The following is a 20997-nucleotide window of genomic DNA, read 5'->3' as shown; positions in this document are numbered from 1 at the left end:
GAAACTAAGGCCTGGCCAGTAGATCCAAGCTGGAATGGGTCAGCTGTAATATCGACTGGGCCCTGCTAGTTGGTCAGTGAATGTTCCTTGAGTGCTTTCCACGTGCCAGTGATAGACATTGCAAATGTAGTAGTGAGAAAACCCTCGAGCCCCCAGGTGCCAGGAGCTTCCATGCTGCTTGGAAAGAGACAAGCAAGAGCACCCCAAGAAATAAATGCTTTAAGAGATCAGCAAGTGCACTGAAGAAAATAAAATGTGATCATCAGGGACACTGCTTGACCTCGGTGTCCAGAGAATGCTGCTTAGAGGACGTGGCCTTCACATCTGGCCCCGAATGACACAATATACCAGCGTCAGTGTTGGAAAGATCTTGCGCAAGACCCAAGCCAGACAAACAACAAAACTAATGTCCAAGAGATGAAGGAGAGTCAGTGTGGTTGGAGCAGAGGGAATGCCCAGAGTCCTCTGAGCTCCTATATTTGCTAAATTGTTAGCAGTGGTCACAGTGTCTTATAAGCTTTAAAACTTTTATTGTGCTTCTTGGAGTTGCTTTTATGTAAACCATTGCATTTGGTTGGTTGTGCTTGCTTAGTCATATGGAGATACTGTAAAGAATTCTGGGGGCGCCTGGGTGGCTCAGTCAGTTAAGCATCCGACTTCAGCTCAGGTCATGATCTCACAGCTCCTGGGTTTGAGCCCCGCATCGGGCCTCTGTGCTGACAGCTCAGAGCCTGGAGCCTGCTTCAGGTTCTGTGTCTCCCTCGCTCTCTGCCCCATCCCCCACTTGCACTCTCTATTTCTCTGTCTCTCAAAAATGAATACATGTTAAAAAAAATTAAAAAAAAAAGAATTCTGTAAATTAAGGTGAATCTTAACATGAGCATGACCCCCTTGGAGGGAGGCTCCTGGTATAGGTGGGCAGTGGGGACATTTCTACTCTGGAGAACCCGTGCAGGTTGGCTGGAGGTAGAGAACACAGTGGCCAGTGGCCATAAACAGATGAGCTCAGTGGGGAGGGAGCGTCATGTACCATCGGAAGCTGGCCCACTCCCTGAACAATCTCAGTGAGCTCTCATGCTTCCTTCCATGTACTGATGAGTTCATGTACTGATGAGTCCTTCCATGTGTCCACAGACATGTCAAAAGCAGCATGCCATGAGGGAAAGATATCTTCCCTGTAAATCCTGCATCCACTTCTGAATTGTCTCATCTGAGTTGCTGGCTACAGCTCTGGCCCCTAAACTGGAAACGGGCGGGTTGTGTACACTCCACACCCCTACTCTAGGCTTGGTGCCTTTGCCTCTGCTGTCCCTCTGTGGGTCGCCTTTCTCCCAGGTCAAGGCTAGCCAGACCCTCCTCCAGGAAGCCTTCCTTGTTCTCTGCCAGGGCCAGGCTTCTCTCTGCATCTTGGCCTGTCTACTTGGTACCCTGCACATTGTATTCTGACTGTGGTCTGACTGTGGCCTCCAAGAGGCTGTGAGCTCCTCCTGGGCTGGGACCATGTCCCAGTCCTGGGTACCCTCGGCCACCCACATATTGTAGGGCTTGATCACTGTGTGGTAAACAGATGAGCAGCTGAGCCGTCCATGTTTATAAGCAGCGAATTTAGCTGTTGGCTTGTTATCATCAAAAGGACATCGAGGGAAGAATAATTCCAAACATGGGCAACTGTTTTCTTCTTTATATTGCTCTGAATTTGTTCATATTCCTTACATGAAGCCGCTATCATGATTTTTAGAATTTTTTTGGTGAAATGTACATAACGTAAAATGTATTAATTTAACCATGTATAGGCATGCATCTCAGTACATCTATATCAACGTGCAGCCATCACCGCCATCGATCTTCAGAACTTTTTGGTCATCCCCGACTGAAACCCTGTACCCACCAAACAACAGCTCCCCTTTCCCTCCTCCCCCATCCCTGGTAACCACCATTCTACTTTCTGTCTCTTTGAACTTGACTACTCTAGGTATCTGATATAAGTGGAATCATAACAATACTTGTCCTTCTGTGTCTGGCTTTTCATTCAGCATAGTGTCTTCAAGGTTCCTCTATGTTATAGCATGGGCCAGAATTTCCTTCTTTTTAAGGCTGAATAATAATTCCATTGCATGCAGGGTCACCTGGGTGACTCAGTCAGTTGAGCGTCTGACTTCGGCTTAGGTCATGATCTCAAAGTTCATGAGTTTGAGCCCCACATCAGGCTCACTGCTGTCAGCTCAGAGCCTACTTCGGATCTTTCTGCCCCTCCCCTGCTCACATTTGCTCTTAAAAATAGAATAAACATTAAAAAGAAATAATCCTATTGCATGTATACACCATATTTGTTTATCCATGCATCCATTGATGGACATTTCAGTTGTTTCTACCTTTTGGCTGTTGTGACTAATGCCTCTATGAACATGGGTGTGCAAGTATCTGTTCCAGTTCCTATTTTCAACTCTTTTGGGTATGTGCCCAGAAGTGAAATTTCTGGATCATATGATGAAATCAGCTGTACAATTTAGAAATATTTTTAATAGTTCTGAATTGGTTATTTCAATTCAAAGCAGAGGTTGATTTTGGATGGGACTAAGCAGAAATGCAGGTTGACACGTCAAACTTTTGTTCTCGGGACTTGGCTAATGCTTGGTGACGTGAAATGATTTGTTCTCAAGTGTGGTTTCCATTTTTTCTTACAGCATCAAGCTTCTAGCTGTGCAAGAACTACTTGACAGAGAGGCCCTGGAAAAGGTAAATACTTTGTTCTTTCTACCCCACGTTCACTAACTTAGAGCGGAGTGCCACACGCAGGAAAAATTCAGCTTCCTGTCGCCAGGGACAGCACTTACTGCAGAGTGGCTCTGTTAGTTTGTGTTCTTAACAGTCAGAGAACCATACAGAATTTTCACCAAAACTCCCCACATTGCTCACATCCTGTTACAAACTCAGCCTTGCAAGGCTCCTTCGGGGCTGTGTGACAGCAGGGACTCGCCATGCAGGCTTTCTGTTCCTCTTAACACCGTGCAATGGGCCAGACTCCATGCTGGCCGCCGCACATCATTTCTGCTTGTGGCTGTTGCCATCTGGGCTTACGGACGGTAGAATGGAGGCCCAGTGAAGTTAGGTAACTTGCCCAAGGAAAATTAGCTAAGTGGCAGAGTAAAGATTTGAACCTCTTGGTTCCATTTCCGAAATCAGTGCTTCTGTTCGGCAGGCAAGTTCACGAGTTTGATCTTTCTAGGCTGTTTGTGAAGATTAGCAAATTCCCTCCCCACCTGAAACTTAGGTTTCACTGTGTTCTGGAAGAGATATCCAGTGTCTCAGCTTTCTGTGATCAAGCCAAGCACACATCTGGGGATTCTTTGCCAGTTATGAGTTCAAGTTCTATGCACATGGTGGTGCAGGCTCTGGAAAACAGATTGGGCAAGGCCAAGGGCCAGCCCATGGGCCTCCCAGCTCATACCAAGCTGCTCTCCTGGGGCACCTCAGACTCTTCCTCAGTATGTAGCTATGGGCAGTAATTAGAATCTATAATGTTAACATAAAAGAAAGTGGTTAGAGATATAAACAGTGAAGCAATATTATTGTATTTATAGAATTTTAAATGTTTGGATTGGCGGTCAGTCTGCTGGTTGGCATGAAAACAAAGTGTTTAAGCACCAAGCAGTGATGTGAGGGGAGGGGATGCTGAGCTCTGGCTCTGAATGTAACATTCCTTCAGCCTCATTTTCATCACAGGGATAATGCTGCCTGCCTGACCTCAGAGAGGCACCACGAGAACCAAATGAGTTGGTGTCGTGGAAGGGCTTTCTAAATGCCAAAGCACTCGACTCATATTAATTCTTAATTACTTGTATTAATTCTTAATAGACATCCAGCCATTAAAACGTATGAGGTCCAGCTCGAAAAGGCATCCTTGGGCCAAATGACAATGTTGGATGTGGATTGTAGATTAGATTAAAGTATTAGATCAACGTGAACTTTTCCCGGAGTCGATGACTAGTACGTGTAAGAGAATGGACTTATTCTTAGGAATTATACACTGGGGTATTTTGGAATCAAGGGGTGTGCTGTTTATAACTTATTCTCCAATGATTCAGAACAAAATAGTGGAGATCTATGTGTGCATATGTGAGCCAGAGGGGGAAAGAGCAAGTATAAATGATAAAGCAAATGGGGCAGAGTGCAGGCGGGTGGCCCTTCCGGGTGAAGGAGTGTATGAAGATTCTTTGTATGTTCTTGAAACCTTGTAAAAGTGCGCTCTCCAAAAACAGTTTTTCTTCTCAGTATTCTCTACAGTTTTTTGTTTGTTTGTTTGTTTGTTTTGCTCTTCAATTAGGGAAACTGCAGAAACCATCCGACAAAGCTCATAAACATGTGGAGTCCGTGTGCTAAGGTGTATCAGTATAATAAAAACACAGGCAACGATTAGGTCTTTAATGCTGTGTTAATATTCAGTTTGGAGAAGCCGCACAGGCAAGCCAATTTGGGGTGCTAACTGCTTGTGGAATATAGCAGAGAAGGGGGTCAGGGCTTGCTGTGGGGGGTAGCAGTGCTGCCCTGAGGGTTAAGTGTTGAGGCTGCTGTGAAGAGGGGTGTATAATGTGCAGCTCAAGCAGCCTGGGCCCGGAGCCTGCCTCCTCCTTCCTCACTGGGGTGTCTTGGGTTAGTAACCCTCTTGTGCTTCAGTTTCTCAGTCTATAATGTGGAAATCTTTATAATCCCCAGTTCACAGAGGTTTTGAGAAGATGAAGTTACGTCAGTGTGAAGGACTTAACTCTGCCCGGGGCTCAATGATCCCCATAAGTTACTGGCTACACGCATTATTTCCCCATCTCCTCCTCCTTCCCGTTTCTCACCAAGGCTGATGATGGTTTTGAATTGTTCCCCTATCTCCATACATGACAAGTAGAAAGATTTACAAGATGGTCCAAATATGCACAGAGGCAGGGTGGGAGCCAAGTTCACTTAGTGTCCTTCTTCCTTCCACCTTTCCTTTGTTCATTCGTTCATTCATTCATTTATACTACGGGCCTCTGTTGAGCTTTCTATGTGCCAGACAAGTAGGAAAGAAACATTGTAAGTTTATTTATTTTTGAGAGAGAGAGAGCCAGAGTGCCAGCCGAGGAGGGCAGAGAGAAGGAGACAGAATCTGAAGCAGGCTCCGGGCTCTGAGCTGTCAGCACAGAGCCCGACGCAGGGCTCGAGCCCACGAACTATGAGATCGTGATCTGAGCCAAAGTGGGACGCTTAACTGACTGAGCCACCCAGGTGCCCCCAAGTAGGAAACATTTTGAGGAAAGTCCAGAAACAGCCAGTTGACACGAGCTTGGTAGTCAGTGGCACTTTGAGTGACACATGGTATATTACCTGCCATGGTACCATCTTCTGCAGCAAGATTGGCCCAGTTCATATGCTGGAATAAGATACGTTCCCAAAGAGCCTTGTGACATATGGATTCTCATCCACCTGGATAAGTTAAAGAACCACCAAGAAGAGTTCTTAGTAAGCGGGAGAGCTTTGCTACTGCAAGTGTGATCTGTAGATCAGCAGCGTCTGAAGCTTATTAGAAAGGCAGAATCTCAGTCTCTACCCAGATACCGGAATCAGTCTGCATTCTTTTTTTTTAGTGTTTATTTCTTTTGAGAGAGAGAGAGAGCGTGTGAACAGGGGGGAGGGTCAGAGAGAGAAGAGAGAGAATCCCAAGCAGTTTCTGTGCTATCAGTGTGGAGCCCGACATGGGGCTAGATCTCACAACTGTGGTACCATGATCCGAGCTGAAATCAAGAGTCAGACACTTCACTGAGCCACGCAGGCGCCCCCAGAATCAGTCTGCATTCAAACAAGACCCATTGAGTTGTGGGCACTGAAGTCCAAGAAGTTGTCCTGAGGAGAATCATTCATTGTCACCATCTCTGCTATTGACTAGTCCATCTTAATAGAGAACTTCTGAGGTGTCAGACTTTTGCTTCTGTGGCCAATTAAGCTCTGTTTTTTCCTTTTACACCGAAAGAGAATTAAACATCATTCTATTGGTAAGAACCCAGTTTTTATCTTTAGTTTTCCTGCTTCTTCCTTTCATTTAGAAAATAGTCTTAATTTATTTATTTTTATTTTTTTAAGTGTTTATTTTTATTTATTTATTTATTTTTATTTTTTTTTTTCAACGTTTATTTATTTTTGGGACAGAGAGAGACAGAGCATGAACGGGGGAGGGGCAGAGAGAGAGGGAGACACAGAATCGGAAACAGGCTCCAGGCTCCGAGCCATCAGCCCAGAGCCTGACGCGGGGCTCGAACTCACCGACTGCGAGATCGTGACCTGGCTGAAGTCGGACGCTTAACCGACTGCGCCACCCAGGCGCCCCTTAAGTGTTTATTTTTTGAGAGAGAGAGAGAGAGAGAGAGAGTGAGCGGGGGAGGAGTAGAGAGAGAAGGGGACACAGAATCGGAAGCAGGCTCCAGGCTCTGAGCTGTCAGCACAGAGCCCGACGTGGGGCTCGAGCCCACGAATTGTGGGATCATGACCTGAGCTGAAGTCAGATGCTTAACCGACTGAGCCACCCAGGCGCCCTGTCTTATTTAATTTAATAGGTAGAGCCAGAAAGGCCTCAGTGAGACACATCCTACAAACCTCAAACCTCTTCGACTATCTTCACCGCTGGGCTTCCAATGGTAATCTGCTTTTGGGGTTTGCTATTACTGCACTCCTGAGATCCTGCCATGGTGGAACTAGTCACTTCCGGGCACAGACCCAAGAATGGGAACCCGTTACCTGAATGCCTTTCTCTTGTAAGATATAAGCTATTGAGGGGTCATTTCCCTCACAGGTACTTGCAGGTTCAATATGACCAGTCAAATAATCATATTATGTAAAACATAATATAAAAGGCAGAAGAGAAGCAGCAGTGTTTTGGAGTGTCCTAGCCAGTAAGATTTCGAGTGCTTTTTCTCCCTAATAGTGCATTATGGTCTTTGTATTTTAGCTTCAAATTTGCCTGGCTTCTACTTCCCCTGGTTTCAGGTAGAAAGCCTGTCTGTCGTAAAAGTGCCAAGGCTTTCCTGGCTTCTGCAGCACACAGGGCCAGCTCAGGGGAGGCTCTCTTATGGGAGAGCTGAGGTCCCCTCCCAGCCTCGCCCCTGTTTGGCTGTTGGACCTGGCAGAGGACCTTCTTTGGATCCCCTTTCTTTACATAAAACTAATCTCCCTGGTTCCTTCCCACCCTAAAACTCTTGGGTTTTATTTTCTTAGTTGATCCCTGATCCCATTGTGAAGAGGGGAAATTCTTTTTCTCATACCCTGTTTTCTAGTATTTTCTCTACTTCCTAGTGGGTTTCAGGGCCTCTGTGTTTCATGTGCCCTACTCACCATTAAAACACACTTTCCGGGGAGAAGTGATGGTGAGTTCATGCCCAGTTGCACACAGATCAGTAGGCTTCTAGTTTTTGCTTCTTCTAATATTATTTGTCTTAAGTGCAGTAGATTGGGGTGGAGGTTGGGGACCCCAGGTAGGATAAGGTCTCTCAATTTCTCTTCTCTAAAGATACTACATTAAGCCATTTCCTGGACAAGTGACAGTCATTTGTCATTTATGTAGAAAATAAGCTATTGTGGCACTTGGGTGACTCACTTGGTTAAGCGTCTGACTCTTGGTTTCAGCTCAGGCCATGATCTCACAATTTCATGTGTTCAAACCCTGTATCAGGCTCTGTGCTGACAGTGCAGAGCCTGCTTGGGATCTCTCTCCCTCTCTCTCTGCCCCTCCCCTGCTCACACTGTCTCTGTCTCTCTCAAAATTAAATAAATAAATTTAAAACTTAAAAACAAACTTAAAAAAAATCTATAAGCCATACAATTAATAAGCTAAGTTTCTCTACCAATTTTTTGTCTTAAAAAACCTTGGAACCGTGGGAAGATTATTTAATTTGCATAAATGTCAGGACATGTGACATTTCTCTGATAAATGTTTTGGATTTAGATGGGCTTTGTCATCAAGCATCTATCGGGTGCCAAGAGCAAGGACTTGCTCTGAGAAGGATGCACACCATCCCGTTCTCTGTGTTCTCTTTGCTTTAAGTGTGAGATGCTTTTGTTTTTCTGAACTTAAGGCACACAGATTTGTTTCCCAGGCTCTATAAACAGGCCCATCTAATGCCTTTCAATGTGGCATTGCATGAAAGGAAATAAAAATATTGGTACAGCTTGATTTAGTAAGATCATTTTTCAATGACCCTTTCAAATAGCTTCCTGCAAAGTTGCAAACAATAGCTTGGCCGTTTGCTCCAGCTGGAGTCACCCTCTTACTGGACGGGCCAGAGGGCAGAGCACCGGCCGACCCAACCCAGGATCCAAGTCTGCCTGAAAAGCTGCCTGTGTGAGGCTCAGGCCACCCAGCTCATGACCATTGCCCGTGTTATCCCCATCCCAGCCTCTACAGGCCATGACTCAGCCATTAATCACAAGCTGACCGAGTCTGTGCTGTGTCTCCTGGAACCCTGGTTCCGAGGGTCCATAGACTGGGGTTGAATCCAGCTCTGACATTTACCAGCTAGGAGATCTCTTGGGCAAGTTATTGATCAGACTTGGTTTCTTTTTTAACATGAGTGGAGATCACAGTAATACCTACCTCACTGAGATTTTTTTATGAGAATTAAACAAGACAGTATATGAGTTAAAAGAGATTTTGTAGGGAGTAAGCATCAGAGCAATGGTAGCTAATGCTGTCCCTGCTACTGATGTCATCCCTGGTGTCGTCGTCGTGATCATCATCATCATCATCACTGATACCTCTTTCTCCTCCTTTTTGGAGAAGCCCGACTTGAGATTGAGCTGATGGCATTAGAGGATGTTAAAAAAAGGAATTCCCACCCCTGCCCTCTCCCTGTTTGCCAGATTGACCAGGACAAAATGCCTGCTGCTGGATATTTTTCATAGAATTTCAGCTTTGCAGCCTGACTCTGAGTCTAGTTTTCTTACAGGTGCTGTGGATGATCCCCTGGACCTCTTTTGGTACCTTACATGCGAGATGAAGCGCATGCATTTCACTAGCAAGCCTGAATGCAGAAAACTTGAACTTGATATTTGCACGTGGTGGTCAGGGACTTTTGCAGCTGAACCCTAGGGGCGGGCGACATTGGAATTGGAAGTTAGTAGCTTCCCGGGAATTCTCAGAAAGAAAAAGGATGTAAATAACAGTCACATCAATGTGTGTCTGTGACCTAAGGATGCTAAATGCTTAGATCTATAACCGGTGCTGGTGTTTTCTGAACATACACACAGGTACATACATAAGTTCTAGCTCTGCCATTCCATGCATTTGGAGGTTTTTTTTACTGTGATTTGGACTTCCACTTAATTTAGTTTGTGCAACAATTGAGTACTTAACATTGTGCCTAAGTTGCACTGCATACCAAAGAGGGAAGAGTTCTCTTTGCATTTCTTTCGAATGCACTCGTAAATGCATTCGAATGGCATATATAACATCTCAGAATGCCAGGGCTGAGAGAGACTGTTCAAACCATGGAATCTTACCCTGCCATTTTGCGGATAGGACATGGAGACCAAAGGAGCTGAAATGTCCTCCTGGCCCAGGGCCCATAGCAGTTGTGTTGTAGAACCAAGAGTGGACCCCAGTGGATGGGACTCCATTCCAGAGCTCCCTTCCAGCCACTGCCTATCTCCCGTGATCTCCTTTAATCTGGACATTAGCTTTAGCGGACTTTGTGGAAGCTTCTATCTCTGCATATCGCAGGAGTGGGAGCAGACCCACAGGCTCAGGCCCTGGCCAGACGAGGGAGAGCTGAGACTCAGGTCTTTGAACAGCATGACTTGTAGCAAAACAGACACAAGCATATAATGTTTGTCTCCCCCGAGGACCCTTTGGTCCAGCAGGGGAAACAGAATGTGGGCTGGGGTTGAAGGAGGAGGCAGCTAGAGGTTCAGGGCTCCGGATGTGGACAGTACCAGGGGAGCATCCAAGAGTGGAGGAACTCGCAGCTGTGTGAGGGCCACGGGGGTCCAAGGACCTGCCAAGGAGGCGGTAGAGAACATGCAGCAGACACCCCCTTCATTTAGGTTCAGCGTCAACATGAATAGCTTCGAGAATCTTCACGTAAAGTCTACTTAAAAATACCTTTTAAAAAAAAGCACTCTGTCTTCATTTAAAAATATCAGAATGAGATTCTTCAGCTCTCTGGGTTTATTTTTTCTCCCCTGCCTGGTCCTTCATGTAGTCTGAGCTTAATCTGAATGCCATCTTGAATGGTCTGTATATATGTATCTGTTAGTTGTTTTTTTTGTTTGTTTGTTTGTTTTTAAGTGGGTTGAGCCATATCAGTGTCTAAGCATGATTAAACTCACGGTAGTCATGTTTCTGGCCAAATCCCTTCCAGCAGGCAGCTTTTTACCTTCCTTGAGGGGCCGGGAAGCAGAAACGGAGGCCTCTGTGAGTGAAGCACAGGCTGCCCCTGTTCGCCGCGTGGAGTCTGGCTCAGGCCCACTGCCCGGCTGCCACAACCACCCCCTCACCGGCTCTGCTTCAACAACTGCACACTTGGGCCCCACCCCCGTTCTGCAAAGGGCTGTTGGCTGGGGTCCCCCCAGGCACCTTCGCTGCCAGAAAATGGAGCATCTTGGTGAATTATGGGCCAGACTTCACAGTTCATTTAAAAAAAAGAGAGAGATGTATTTTCTCTCTTTTTTTTTTAGAATCACAAGATACCGTGTACGTTTCGGGGCTCCCACTACCTTTCTGTCTTTATGAAAAGCTTTTGTATGGAGTGAGCAAAATGTAGAGTCCCAAATAAGATTCTTACATCCCCTTTAGCTTTATTAGCTATCAAAGATATGCAAATTAAACAAGAGATTCTTTCACATTTAGTACATTAGCAAAGTATTTTAGGCAATGCTGTAAGATGTTGAAAGTGCCGATAAAACCAGTGTCGGCATTCATTGCTGGGGAGGGGTGGTGATGAGGCACTGTCCTTCCATAAGCTCTTGGGCAGTGTATTTTGTCAGCCTTTGAGATGCCCCTGCCCTGTGCCAGTGATCCCGTTCGTGGAAGCGTTTCTTAAGGAAATGATCCATAAAAACAGAAAATAGCAAGCGTGTTCTGTCATGCTTTCTAATTACGAATAATGAACGGCAGTTCAGTGCTCAGTGGGAAGGGAGGGGTTAAACAATCTGTGGTAGCAGGTCCCCAAACCTGAAATGTGTCCCTACTTGTCCTACTTTCCTCTTTGCTACTGTCCTATTTCTCTTCTTTCGTGTGCTGGTAGTTTTCTTGAATGTAAACTCTCCCCCCTCCACGGTCAGCCTTCACACTTCCTCATCTCTCCTGCACCCTTAGGAACCTGGCCTCTGGCCCAGTTCATCTAACAAATCATAGCTTACCCTGGCCAGCTTCTAAGCCAAAGCATTTTTATGTAAGCCGCCTTCTCCTCCTCCTCCTCCTCCTCCTCCTCCTCCTCCTCCTCCTCCTCCTTCTTCTTCTTCTTCTTCTTCTTCTTCTTCTTCTTCTTCTTCTTCTTCTTTTTTGCTTTTCTTAAAAAAAACTATGAACTGGTTTGATATAGAACTTAAGAATTTTATAGGCACTTACGCATTTTTAGTAATTTCTGTACAACAGTTCTGTTTTTATAATGAATGCGTAATGATTTTATGTTAACAAACATTTCATAGCATTTTGAAGCCATTTAGATACAACGCTAGGAATTTGGGAGTGGGAAAAGGAAAGGGATTGTATCAGAAGCTTGTCTTATCTAGGTGCGTCTGAACCCACTATTGCCTTCTACCCACGGTTGTCCCTGGGGCTGTTCTTCTGGGTGGTTCCGTTACTTTGGCTTCATACTCTAAGTTCATTATTTCTTAGTCTCCTAATTGATTATATATTTATAGAGGAAAAGAGGAGAAATCTTAGCATGTCTGTTTGGATCTCAAGCTCAGGCAGAGGCCAACACAAGGCCTATAACAAAAGCAGAAAGATGATTTCATTCAGGCTTCAAAGTGAAGAGGGCCTTGAAAAATCACCACTCTCTGTGTTTTGCTAAGAATTGTATTATTAAGTAGAGAGCCTTTTGCTGGCCTCTTCTAGTGGCTTATAAATGATAGGCTGGTCTTGTGCACTTATCCAGCCCATGATTTAAACATAGCGTGTCCATGTTAATATTTTTCCTGTGCTAACTCTTTGCTTGAGATGCCCTCTTTCCTCTTCAAGAGGGTATCTGGAGTCTCCAGTTCTGGAAATGGCACCGCAGCTTATATCAGTATAAACTTCCCTCAAATAACAATTATAAACTCTGGGTAAAATGCAAACAACTATTTGAAAGCACTAAGAGCTACCAAAAGCAGGCAGAAACTGGAGAGCAGTCAACCCTGGAAACAAGAAACCAGCGCTGGGTGAGATCCACATCTGTTTAGCTTTTCCCCCTGATTGCATTGCCCAGTCTGTGTGAGCAGCTAGAGTTCAGGCAGGAAATCACGAGTCTTCTCTCTCTCTTTTTTTTCCCCCTTCGTCAGTCTACCTAAAGGTTTCTCATTTTTTTGTTGTGCTTTTCAAAGAACTTTTGAGTTTTTAATTTGCTCCATTGTGTTTTATCTTCTATTTCATTCATTTCTGCTCTGATCTTTCTTATTTCTTTCCTTCTCCTTGCTTTGGGTTTGATTTTCTTCCCCCCCGCCCCCCACCAGCCCGTGTCTGCAAGTAGAAGCTTAAGTTATTGATTTCAGACCTTTCTTCCTTACTGATATAAACATCTACAGCTATAAATTTTTCTTCTAAGCGCTGTTTTAGATTACACCCATAAATTTGGGTATGTTGCATCTTTATTTTTATTAATCTCGGAGTTTGTAGTTTCCCTTGTGACTTCTTTCTTTCCACGGTAATTTACAAGTGTGTTGTTTAATTTCCATTTATTTGTGGATTTCCCAAAATTCTTTCTGCTGTTGACTTCTAATTTTATTCCATTCCACTGCAGTCAGAGAACATGCTTTACTTGACGTCAGTCCTTTTGTTTTTTCTTTCCTTTTTTTAGATGTTTATTTATTTTGAGACAGAGGGCATGAGCACAAGTGGGGGAGGGAGAGAGAGGGAGAGAGAGAGAGAGACTCTTAATGCAGGGCTTGAACCCATGTACCCTGAGATCATGACCTAAGTTGAAATCAAGAGTTGGCCACTTAACTGACTGAGCCTGACTTCAGTTCTTTCAAATGCATCAAAGCTTGTTTTATGGCCTAGAATGTGGTCTCTTCTGGAGAATGTTCTATGTACACTTGAGAAGAATGTGTATCTGGGGTTGTTTGGCTGAGTGTTCTGTAAATGTTTATAGGTCTGTTTGGTTGATATTATTGCCTAAGTCTTTTATTTTCTGTTGATCTTATGTTTAATTGTTCTAACCATTACTGAAAGCGGAGTATTGAAGTTCCCAACTATTGTTCCTTCCTTCAATTTTGTCAGGTTTTGTCTCATGTATTTGGGAGTTTTTTTATTTGTTTCATATATATTTATAATGGTTATGTCTTTCTGATTGAACGATCCTTTCGTTAATATAAAATGTCCCTCTTTATCTCTTGTAACAGCTTTCATTTTAAAGTCTATTTTTCTAACATTAGTTTAGCCACTCCAGCTTCCTTATGGTTGCTGTTTGCATCATGTGTCTTCTTCTGTCTTTTTACTTTCAACCTACTCATAATCTTATCTGTATCTCCTGTTCCCAGGATAAGTTGGATATTGTTTTTTTACCCAATTTGATAGTCTCTGCCTTTTGATTGGGTTATTTAATCCATTCACATTTAATGTTATTATTGATACAGTCACATTTACAGCTCCCATTTTACTTTTTGTTTTCTATATCTTATGTCTTTTTGTTCCTTTTTTCCCTGTTTCACTGCTTTCGTTTGCATAAAGTGCATACTTTCTACTGTAGCATTTTAATTTCCATAATGATTTTTTTCACTATGCTTTCTGAGTTATTTTCTTAGTAGTTGCTGTTGAATTTGCCATATAAATGTTAATTTATTAGATTTATACTAACTTATTTCAGATTTGTACTAACAATTTCAGTGAGAGATAAAACATTATTTCTATATAGCTGAATTCCCTCTTCTCCCTTTCGAAGCTGTTGCTGCTACACATGTTACATTTAACTACTATGCTACAGACCCAACTAGACATTATTATAGTCATTACTTTATATACTATTATGTCTTTTAAAGAAGATGAGAGAAGAAAGGAGAACAAGTATCTATTTATAGCAGTAGCTCCATTAACCTTATTATTTACTATTTCCAGTTTTCTTCATTTGTTCCTGTGGGTTCACATTACTATTTGGCATCATTATCTTACATGCATATACAAATGGGTGGAGGGGTGAGTGGGTGGATGGATGGATGAATGGATAGATGGATAGGTACATGGATACATACATACTTCCATGCATACATACACAGTTGGCAGGCAGACAAATAGAATATACCAGATTGCCATATAAAAATGTATTTATTGCTATGGCTCATGGTCAAAAATGTTTAAAAACTGCTGTCCTAGACCATCTGTTGGCTGGGAAGAGGGGAAGAGGCTTGCTCTGGGATTTTTTTCAGTACTTGAAAGGCTCTGTTTGTCCTTCAGTATATCCTAAGCACTTTCTCCTCTGATCTTGTTGGTCTCTTGACTCTATTTTCTTTTCTTTTTTATTTATTTATTTATTTTTAAATTTTTAAAAATATTTATTTATTTTTGAGAGACAGAGTGAGACAAAGTGAGAGTGGGGGAGGGGCAGAGAGAGAGGGAGACACAGGATTGGAAACAGGCTCCAGACTCTGAGCTGTCCGCACAGAGCCTGACGTGGGGCTCGAACCCACAAACTGTGAGATCATGACCTGAGCTGAAGCCGGATGCTCAACCGACCGAGCCACCCAGGTGCCCCTCTATTTTCTTTTCCACAGAGAGAAAGTGTGCTCAACTCACTGCACTCCCTTCAGAATTGTTGCATGTAGCCACCACCTTGTACAAACATTCACTTAGCCATGTGACAGGAGTTACATGCAATTTCCTGTCTTATTTAGTCCACCCTCAAATGCTTCTGTTATCAGGAAATGCTAACAATGAGTTGGTACTGAGAGAACTTTCAGTTCACTTCTTTAGAGAATTCTGAGACTTTTCACGAATGATTCATTCATTCATTCATTTCTTAAGAGCATGACTGTGTACTTAGTAAAGTTAGGGTTAGTTTGTCATTTAAAATGAAACAGAGGCAAAGTTAAGGTTAGTTTGTCATTTAAAATGAAACAGAAGGGCAGGCAGGTAAAACTGTTTTGCTCTGTCGCTAAAAACATTTATTCTCGTGTTCTCAGCAGGTAAAATTGTCCTGATTGAGCTGGTCACTAAGGCTTGAATTAATTCAGTGGAGAAATCTATCAGATTGTTAACTACCCATTTAGAATGAGTAATTCCTACAGCTGATAAAATATTTTTTTTATTAACCTTCAGGAGGCACTGAAATGGTGAGCTTGGGCCTTAACAAGATTCCAAACTTCTGGGAAAGCATCCAACCTGCTTTCAGAGACTTTGATCTATCTTGGTAGAATTTCAGAAAAGTGTACTGACATCCCTTGTGAACACAATCCAAGACCTCTTTCTAGATCCTAGACTTGGTTCCTCCTCTGCATTCTGAGTCTGCTGTCCTACACTCCTTGCCTCGCCCCCAGCCTGTCCTACCTGACTCTGGTCCATGAAATGCAGACCCGTTTTCACAGACAGAATTAACTAGGTTCAAAGAAGGCAGCCAGAGAAAACAAAGTAGCTCCCCATATATGCATTATTCTAAAATTACCTGCTTTCCTAGTTATCTGTTGGTGGCTTCCTACACCACTAGCCAGTCAAGAGGTTTTTTTAAGTGGCTCTGTAGTGTCATTATTGAGACACGGAGCGTCTTCCTGATGTGTCCAGCCCTGGGGATCCACAGGAATCAGAAGTGCCCAGGACTAAAGCAAGATCCCCAGAGCTTTGGCTTTACAAGCCAAAGAGCTGAACTTGGAAGGGAAAGTGACAAGTTCTGTTTTTTTTGCCTGAATTTTCAGCATTTGCACCAGCTCTGGAGAGGCGGGTGGGAGCAGTGGAGGGAGATTAAAGCCTTTCCCCATGTTGATTACAAAATTGTGACTGTATTACTGCAAATCTTCTGTGTCAGGCAAGATTTGTCTTCCCTTCTTGTGTCCACCTGGCTGAAACCTCTAGTTGAAGAATAAATCGCTACATATCGATTGTTCATTTTATTTGTCCTTACCAGACATCCTTGCCATGCACTTCATTTGTGTGGCTATATTTGAAAATAAGAGGGAAAGAAGTAACATGTATTTTTAGGCTTCATTTCAGGATGTGGCCGGGACATTTTTTTAATGTTGTTTTTGGTACTTAATTTATTTAGTAACAGCACTTAATTTGCTTTTATTTATGAAAAAACGCAATGTGTGTGTGTGCATGCACTTGCATAGCTTCTACCTGAATAAAGTTCAAGTCAGTTGATCAGTATTTGTACCATGGCTAGAGAAGTGAGATTTCTAGAAAGCTTGGAAGCAGAAAGAAAAATTAAGGTACATAAAAGGGGGCTCCTGGGTGGCTCAGTCAGTTAAGCATCCGACTCTTGATTTAGGCTCAGTTTATGATTTCACGGTTCGTGAGATCAAGCTCTGCATCGGGCTCTACGCTGACAGTGCAGAACCTGCTCGGGATTCTCTCCCTCTCTCTCCTCCCCTCTCTCCCCCCCAACCCTTCCTCCCTCTCTCCGTCCCTCCCTCTCTCTCTGTCCCTCCCCTGCTCCCTGCTCATGCTTTCTCTCTCTCTCTCTCTCTCTCTCTCTCTCTCTCTCTCAAAACAAAACAAAACAAAACAAAACAACAAAAAAACACCACTTTTGAAAAAACATATAAAAGGATGATTTGGTCTCTGTAATTTAATTTTGTTTCAGTTCCTCATTTGTAAGCTTACCAGATAACCCTTCCAAAACACAAGATGGATCATGTGACTCCTCACCTTGTACTTGCCACAGCAGGAAGCTGAAGGGCACAATGGGGTCAGATGGACATGGATTTGGGTCCTGGCTCAGCCCCTTGCCCTCTGGGTGATCCTAATCCCTCCAGCCCCACATTCCCCATTTCTCGAGCCATGACGTGGGTCCGAGCCAGTGGTAGTGTTTGCCCCGTGGTGAGCTGTCTAGTACCAAGCGCTGTTGTGGTTACAACTCATTACCGTGGACTTCTCTTTGTGCCGTGCAGAACACTGTTCTGGCATCCAGGACACGGCCCTTGCCAGGTGTGCAACTTTATTTTTGTAACGCTTCGCAGTGCCCCGTTTGCTTGTACTCTACCCACTCCCAGTAGTTTGAAAGGAGCTCTAGAGCCTGTGAAACTAACCTCTGGCGGTTAGGCTATTTTTAAGTGCCCCTGGCCAAAAATGTAATGGGAAGGGAGGTTGACTAAAAGATAGTTTGGGGATTTGGCTTTCCATTTCTCCCATTAGCACAGAAAACTGAGAAGTGATGAGTCTCAGGACATTCTCCAAAATGAGAATGCTATTTCATGAACTGCCACCTATATAGTTCTTGCTGTCATCACGTGCCTGGGAGTGAAAAAATCACAGGTCTCTCCATCCCTTGCTGCCCACACGGAAAAGAACAGTCAAATCTGTGTGGTTTGCCCCGAAATAATTTAGGAAATATGAAGGCTTTAAAGCGTAGGATTTGGCATAATGCAAATCAAAATAAAATAAGTCATGAATCAGTAATACTTTCACCCACGGCTTTGAAGTCTTTATGTTTATGATTATGGCTGCTAAGGACGGCAGGCTGCATAAACACCATTTAGAATAGCTGAAGGCTGGCATTCTGTAAGAAAAATGGCAACCAGAGCGATTTCCCTGGGGGTCCATAAGAACTAATTTTGTGTTTAATGTAACGGTTCCTAAATAACTCTGGATGCTTCACAGGAACACACAGGAAAGTGCTGGGAGCTCTGCAGCCTAGAGTGAGTCTAAGAGTGAATGAGTCTTCAGTGTTTATGGACTGAGAAAATCTATCTCTGGGGCTGAAAAAAAAGTGGGTGTTCTCATAGGAGGGTAGGGATGGGAGCTGGTGTAAACCATGGGCTTTGTTCTGCTTCTCTTTGGATTATTTTCTTTGAATGTAAGTACCTACCCTCTTGTCTCGGCTTTTCCTCTCCTCCCATCTTCCTTTTCTGTGTCCCCAACCCTTTCTGTTGTCATATCTGAAACCTCAGAAGTAAAAATACTCGCCTGGGTGGCTCAGTCGGTTAAGCGTCTGACTTCAGCTCGGGTCATGATCTCACAGTCCGTGAGTTTGAGCCCCGCGTCGGGCTCTGTGCTGATGGCTCAGAGCCTGGAGCCTGCTTTGGATTCGGTGTCTCCCTCTCTCTCTGCCCCTCACCTGCTCATGGTCTGTCTCTCTCTCTCAAAAATAAATAAACATTAAAGATTTTTTTTAAAAACTCTTATTAATACATTGTACTGTTGGATGGTTTTTTGGGGGGGGAGGGGGGTTTAGAAACACTGTTTCCCCAATTGGTACCCATCTTACCCATTCTTTGAGCCTGTCACCTGAAAATATCTAAAACGGAAGAAAATTCTAGAAAGGGAAGAGCTCCGGTAGGCTAAACCAACATGGTTTGTCTTAGGAAATGTTACTGTCACCTTACAAGCTTGGGTCAGGTGCCTTTTTGCCTACAAGTAAAACATCGTAACATATATGGTTGACATCTCACAGCAAAATTGCAGTTCAGCATTTCATTAGGAAGTGACAAATGAAACTCTTTCAACCTTCGTCCTTGGCGTGTTTCTCGAGCCAGGTAAAAATGTTAGAATCTACGGAGCGGCATATTCAGGGCAAACCCTGGCATGGCCATCATGGTGTTTCTACTCTGACTTGGGGTCCTTCACTCTGCCTGCAGCTTTCCTACACTCTCCTAAAATAGCTGCAAAATCCTCCAAAACGCATTGCTATTTTCAGACCTGCTTTCCACTTAGAATAATTAGTTTCAATCATTACTCACAAGTTTAGTGCTAATTTGGGACAAAGTATTTATTTTATTTGCCCTAAAAATGTCTTTTTTGAGCTTCAGAGAGCCTCTATTCCAGGAATTGCTGGGTGGTGTTCTCCTCTTCCAGGTGCTCAGTGACCATGTGGTGAAACACTGGATTGTCCCTGTGCAGAGGTGGCCTCCCTGGGGGTGGAACTGACACCCTGATGGACGGCTCCTGAGGGACAGCCAGCAGGCACAGCTGTAGCCTGGTGTAGCGCCTGGTGTGTGTTGAATGAACAGTGGTTCCTCTGCTTTACTTTCAACATCCAATTCATTGTCCAAGTCACTTTCTTTAGTATTGTTTTAAATGTGTTATTTATTTTTGAGAGAGAGAGAGAGAGAAAGAGAGAGAGAGAGCAGGGGAAGGGCAGAGAGGGAGGGGGACAGAGGACCCAAAGTGAGCTCTGCACTGACAACAGTGAGCCCGATGTGGGGCTCGAACTCATGAACCACAAGATCATGACCTGAGCCGAAGTTGGACCCTCAACCGACTGAGCCACCCAGGTGCCCTCACTTTCTTTATTATTGATGTAAAATTCACATACCAAAAAAGTAACCATTGCAGAGTTCACTTGAAAGTGTGTCATCCGATGGCATTTACTGCATTCACAGTGTTGTGCAACCATCACATCCGTCTCGTTCAAGACATTTTCGTCATCCAGAAGGAAACCTAGTATCCTCTTCCTCTCGTCCCCTGGCAACCACCAGTCTGCTTTCCTTCTCTATGGATTTGCCTATTCAGGGCATTTCATATACATGGAATCCTACAATTTGGGGCCTTTTGTGTCTGGCTTTGTCACTCAGTGTATTTTTGAGGTTCACCCATGTCGTAGCAGGTATTAATAGGTCATCCCTTTCCTGTGGGTCGCTGGTGGTGCATTGTATGGATACAGCACGTTTTGTTTATTGTTCATTGGTTGACAGACATTTGAGCTGGTTCTATCGTTTGGCTGTTGTGAATAGTGCTGCTGTGAATATTCCCGTACTCGGTCGTATTGGTTTAAGTACCTGTTTTCATTTTTTTAAAGCCAAGTTATGCTTCCTTCTTAATTATCTTTCAGACTGTGATTACTTTCCTTTTAGTCAAGCTGTCCCCATGTCTTACGGGCTGTCGGCCCTTCTCCAGCCCACACTGTATACTACAGCTCTACACCCGTGTAAAAATGCAGATCTCTTTGTGCCCTCCGTCAATTTTAGGATTGTTCACAGGAGGAGGAACAAACTCCCTTCAGGGCAGACAGAGCTCTGTATGGTCAGGCTCTGACATCCCTTGAGGCTCATTCCACCATTCTGCCCCTCATCCTCTGTGCTGTAGCCACATTCACCTTTCTGGCCTACAAATTCTCCATGTCTGTCCCACCACAGGCCCTTTGCATGTGCTGTCCGGCTGCCTGGGTTGCTCTCCCCTCCTCTTTAACCAGTTAACTCTGACTCATCCTTGGGTTCTGAGCTCAAGCATCACCTCTTCAGGGAAGCCGTCCATGACTAAGTCAAACCCCTCTTACCCCCACCCCCACTGCCACTGTCATGGATGCCACAGGCTCCTAGAACCACTCCTGTGTGGCCCACGTCTCAGCCACAGTTTTGTGTGTGGATGATTATTTGATTAATAACTGTGTCGACAGAGACAAAAGAAGGCTATACACAGAACATGGGTTCTGGAGTCAGACTGCCTGGGTTCAAATGCTAGCACTGCCTCTTACTGGCTGTGTGATCTTGGGCAAGTTAATTAGCCTCTCTGTGCCTCTGTTTTCTCATCCATCAAATGAGGATCATAATAAAACCTACCTTAGGAAGCTATTTTGAGAACAAAATGAATTCATGTGTGTTCAGTACTTGGCACTAGAATGACCTCAATAAAAGTATCATAAATATAGGGGCGCCTGGGTGGCGCAGTCGGTTAAGCGTCCAACTTCAGCCAGGTCA

The 20997-nt window shown here is 44.0% G+C and overlaps 1 protein-coding gene across 4 annotated transcripts in view; it reads left to right on the top strand.

The window, feature by feature from the left end:
- The window catches only part of EEPD1 (endonuclease/exonuclease/phosphatase family domain containing 1), a 206860-nt gene that overhangs the window by 160565 nt on the left and 25298 nt on the right, over positions 1–20997 (top strand). For all 4 annotated transcript variants that reach the window (XM_040472254.1, XM_040472252.1, XM_040472255.1 and 1 more), the window contains one exon: positions 2685–2736. In XM_040472254.1, the coding sequence (XP_040328188.1) occupies positions 2685–2736 (52 nt within the window). The remainder of the gene's footprint in view (positions 1–2684; positions 2737–20997) is intronic.

This window comes from Herpailurus yagouaroundi, unplaced genomic scaffold, assembly GCF_014898765.1.
Source record: "Herpailurus yagouaroundi ecotype Mexico unplaced genomic scaffold, PumYag 100, whole genome shotgun sequence".
Taxonomy (NCBI): Eukaryota; Metazoa; Chordata; class Mammalia; order Carnivora; family Felidae; genus Herpailurus; species Herpailurus yagouaroundi.
Note: the sequence above shows the minus strand (reverse complement) of the source record. Positions and strands in the feature narration are given on the sequence as shown.